General features: G+C 51.6%; 1 protein-coding gene across 1 annotated transcript; it reads left to right on the forward strand.

Moving 5' to 3' along the window:
• Nucleotides 1–1,691: 1,691 nt before the first annotated feature.
• HETIRDRAFT_416664 (uncharacterized protein) lies at nucleotides 1,692–2,705 on the forward strand (the record flags this gene model as incomplete). Its single annotated transcript, XM_009546579.1, has 1 exon — nucleotides 1,692–2,705. One exon carries the CDS (start codon nucleotides 1,692–1,694, stop codon nucleotides 2,703–2,705), a length of 1,014 nt encoding a protein of 337 aa, XP_009544874.1.
• Nucleotides 2,706–3,524: the final 819 nt, after the last annotated feature.

The raw sequence follows: 3,524 nt of genomic DNA on the forward strand, positions 1-3,524 counted from the left end.
GGCGCCACGGAAAGAATGAACCAAGAACTGGAACAATATCTCAGAGCATTTTGCAACTCGTCACAGGACGACTGGGCCGACCTCATTCCCTATGCGGAATATGCCCACAACGTACACCAGCACTCAGCCACGAAGAAGTCACCATTCGAACTTCTACACGGATACCAACCAAGAGCATATCCAGCCATTATAGGAAACACGAACGTCCCCACCGCCGACGCACGACTCGAAGCTCTGCAACGTGCTAGGAAGGAAGCACAAGCCAGCCTCAAAATCGCAGCCGAAGCCATGAGGATACAGCATGACCGTTTTGGAACGGAATTACCACCCTTCAAGAAAGGAGATCAAGTATGGTTAGATGGAAAGCACATCCACACAGATCACCCCTCGGAGAAACTAAGACCCAAACGATTCGGGCCGTTCGAGATCATTGACACTATCGGAACAGTCAATTTCAAGCTGAAACTGCCCAACAGCTGGCAGCGCATTCACAACATCTTCCATGCTAGTCGACTTACGCCCTACAAGGAGAATACAACATATGGACCCAACTACCCCAAACCAGCACCAGACCTGATAGCGGGGCAAGAAGAATTCGAAGTCAAGAGGATCATCGGAGCCCGACGCTTTGGTAGGTGGAAGACTCTACAGTACCTGATCAAATGGAAGGGCTATCCAGAATCGGATAACTCTTGGGAATCAGCGGCAAATGTCACCAATGCCAAGGAAGCCATCGCGGAGTTCTATAAACGACATCCCTCCGCAGTCAAAGGAATGGAAGCATCGATCTTAGCATTAACGATCGAACTAGAATACAATCGAGCAGTCGAAGAAGATCAGATCAAGAAGCAGCTCGGAAAGCATCCTATCGGAAAGAAGCTTCTCGCCACAGGAGTGGGAATTCCCCAAATCGAAGAAGCACTAAACGATCGACTCAAAGAAGATCGAATCAAGAGGAAGCTATTGGAACTCCCCATCGGGAGAAAACTTATGGATAAAGGATGCAGCGTACAACAAATTCAGAAAGCAGCACGAGAACTGGATCAGAAGTTCAAGAACGACCAATTTAGAAAGAAACTCACAGGTCGACTCATCAGGAAAGAACTCATCGACAGGGGATTCAAGCCATCCCAAATCAAAGAAGCCGCAGACGTCTAGCTAATGACGTTAAAAGAAGCAAGCATCAAGAAGAAACTCCAAGACCACCCAATCGGGAAGAAACTTCTCGCCGCAGGATTCGAAACATCCGAAATCATGGAAGCAGCAGCGGAACGAGATGAGGAGTTGAAAAAGAAAGCCAAGCTCAAAGAGAAACTCCAGAACCACCCCATCTGGAAGAAACTTCTATCCACAGGATTGGCGATCCCTCGGATCATGGAAGAAGTCAACAAACGATTCGCTCAATTGACGAAGCGACAGACTGCAGTATCAGCAGATCGTCAAGAAGCACAGACGAAGGAACTCGATCAAGGATCCTCGCGGACATCCACTACAAGCAAACGATCGAGTAACCCTAATCGGGAACGAACGGACTCACACGTCAGGAGTCAGAAGGCAACCACGGACACTTCTCCAAGCAAGACCTATTCGGAACGGTCTTGGACGAAGCCACAGAGCAAACCCTCAGACAGCGCGAATTGGCGTACTCAAGCATACCAGGAACTGCAAAGGCAGACGAATCGCGGTTTGGCATGGCCAAACAAACGACGGTGATCCAAGCAGGAACCACCACAATAGACAAAGCCCAATACACAATCCTCACCTGGAACGCTGTCGTTACGATACTCAAACCTATACCGCACCACCGTCCTTACTCGCTCAAACAAGAAGGAAAGGAATCTATAAAGGAACGCTTGTCGAGACCCAAACCTCTCCCCAACTTCCTCACCAAACCTTTCCTCTACACTGATATGTCTTCCTCCTCGCTCTTACCTCTTCTCAACGGCACCCACCACTTGTCCCCGCTCTCCCTCCCCGTGCCGGAACCCTTTTCACACCTCCCCATGACCGACATCCACAACGCCCTCCCTTACCCTTACGCCGACCCCTTCCCTGGAAATCGGCTCCCTCCCATTCCCGACTTCGATGACGAAGGTCGACCCATCTCTCGCCCTAACAGCCCGCCGTACAACCCCGAACAGGCAGCGCAAGAACGTGAGGCACATCACTCAACGGATGCATCCTCGCCACGAACTGGATCGCCGTCAGACTGGATAAACCATGTTCGCGCGGCGGAAAGAGCCGGGGCTGCAGCCCACTCACCTTCTCCTCCGCCTAGCGACTGGCAGAATGGTGCTCGTGCTTCGGAACGAGTCTGGCCCCCACTCCTCGACCCCTCACCCTCTCCTCCCCCTCTCGTTTTGCCGCCACCAGCCACTGATACTCGACTTTGCTGGGAGTGCGACCGCCCGGGACATCTCATCGCCAATTGTCCCATCACCCGCATCCGCCGTCGCTCTGACATCACGGCGCGTAACTTCATACGCGACTACGATGCGTACGGTGAGGTAGTCGAACTCCTCTCAACGCAGCTGGCCCATGTGGCGGAGAACTATGGGTATTACTGGCACGTTCGGAACAGGATGATTGACGACGCCAACTGGGAAGGGCACCCGACACGTCATGCCCCCGTCATGGACCCCGACCACTTCATGGCACTCCCCCTCCTCGATCATGATAATGTCACGAGTCAACGACGGGTGTAAAAGGGGGGGTAGTGTTAGGACCGTGTCCTAACACGTGCTTGGCACGTGGACAGAAGGGAAGGTCAGGTGTTCCCTTGGACTCGAACTATTAACGACTAGGACTGTGACTTGACACGCGTCTAGGCACGTGACTCAGGACATGGTCATGAGCTACACACATGACTCGGACTCGGACTGCTTACCATTTACATGCTGATGCATGAACGCTTACTGTACTATGACCCCTTTCTTATTGTGCTTACTGATGGCGATCGTGATCGGTTCCTGATTGCTTATTGATGCGGACAGACATTTGATATACTTACCATACATGGCTACATCCAAGAGCCGCGGAGTACGAACGACGACTGCGGATTACATGCATCGATCGTTGATAGTACTTAGCGTTTAGAAGCACGGACCATATGTCCGTTCCGCCCTAAATAGCCCTGTACTATATATAGGAGAGCTGAGCTTCTTAGAAGCCTCAGCTCATTCACTTTGTATACATCTTGATCTCAGCACTGCGCCCGGCGTCTGGCTACCTTCAGCTCACGCTTCGCGATCTCTGTCAGATCTAAAGAACCATACTCAGTCTGACGACGCACTGGATTCGTCTCGTCGCTCTTATCATTCTCTACCGCCTGCAACCTATCAAGGACTCGCCGCATATCGAGTCATCCGTTGGGATCCCTCTGAAGTCATCTGTTGCATTGGAGAGGACTTGTTTGTACCAGACGAACACCGCCACGTAATCAATCAGCATCTCCTTCGACTCTTCGAGGAGAGGATCAATACAAACCAGCCTTTCTTGGAACAAGCCCAAAGACGAGCCGTCGT

Source organism: Heterobasidion irregulare, assembly GCF_000320585.1.
Source record: "Heterobasidion irregulare TC 32-1 unplaced genomic scaffold scaffold_04, whole genome shotgun sequence".
Classification (NCBI taxonomy): domain Eukaryota; kingdom Fungi; phylum Basidiomycota; class Agaricomycetes; order Russulales; family Bondarzewiaceae; genus Heterobasidion; species Heterobasidion irregulare.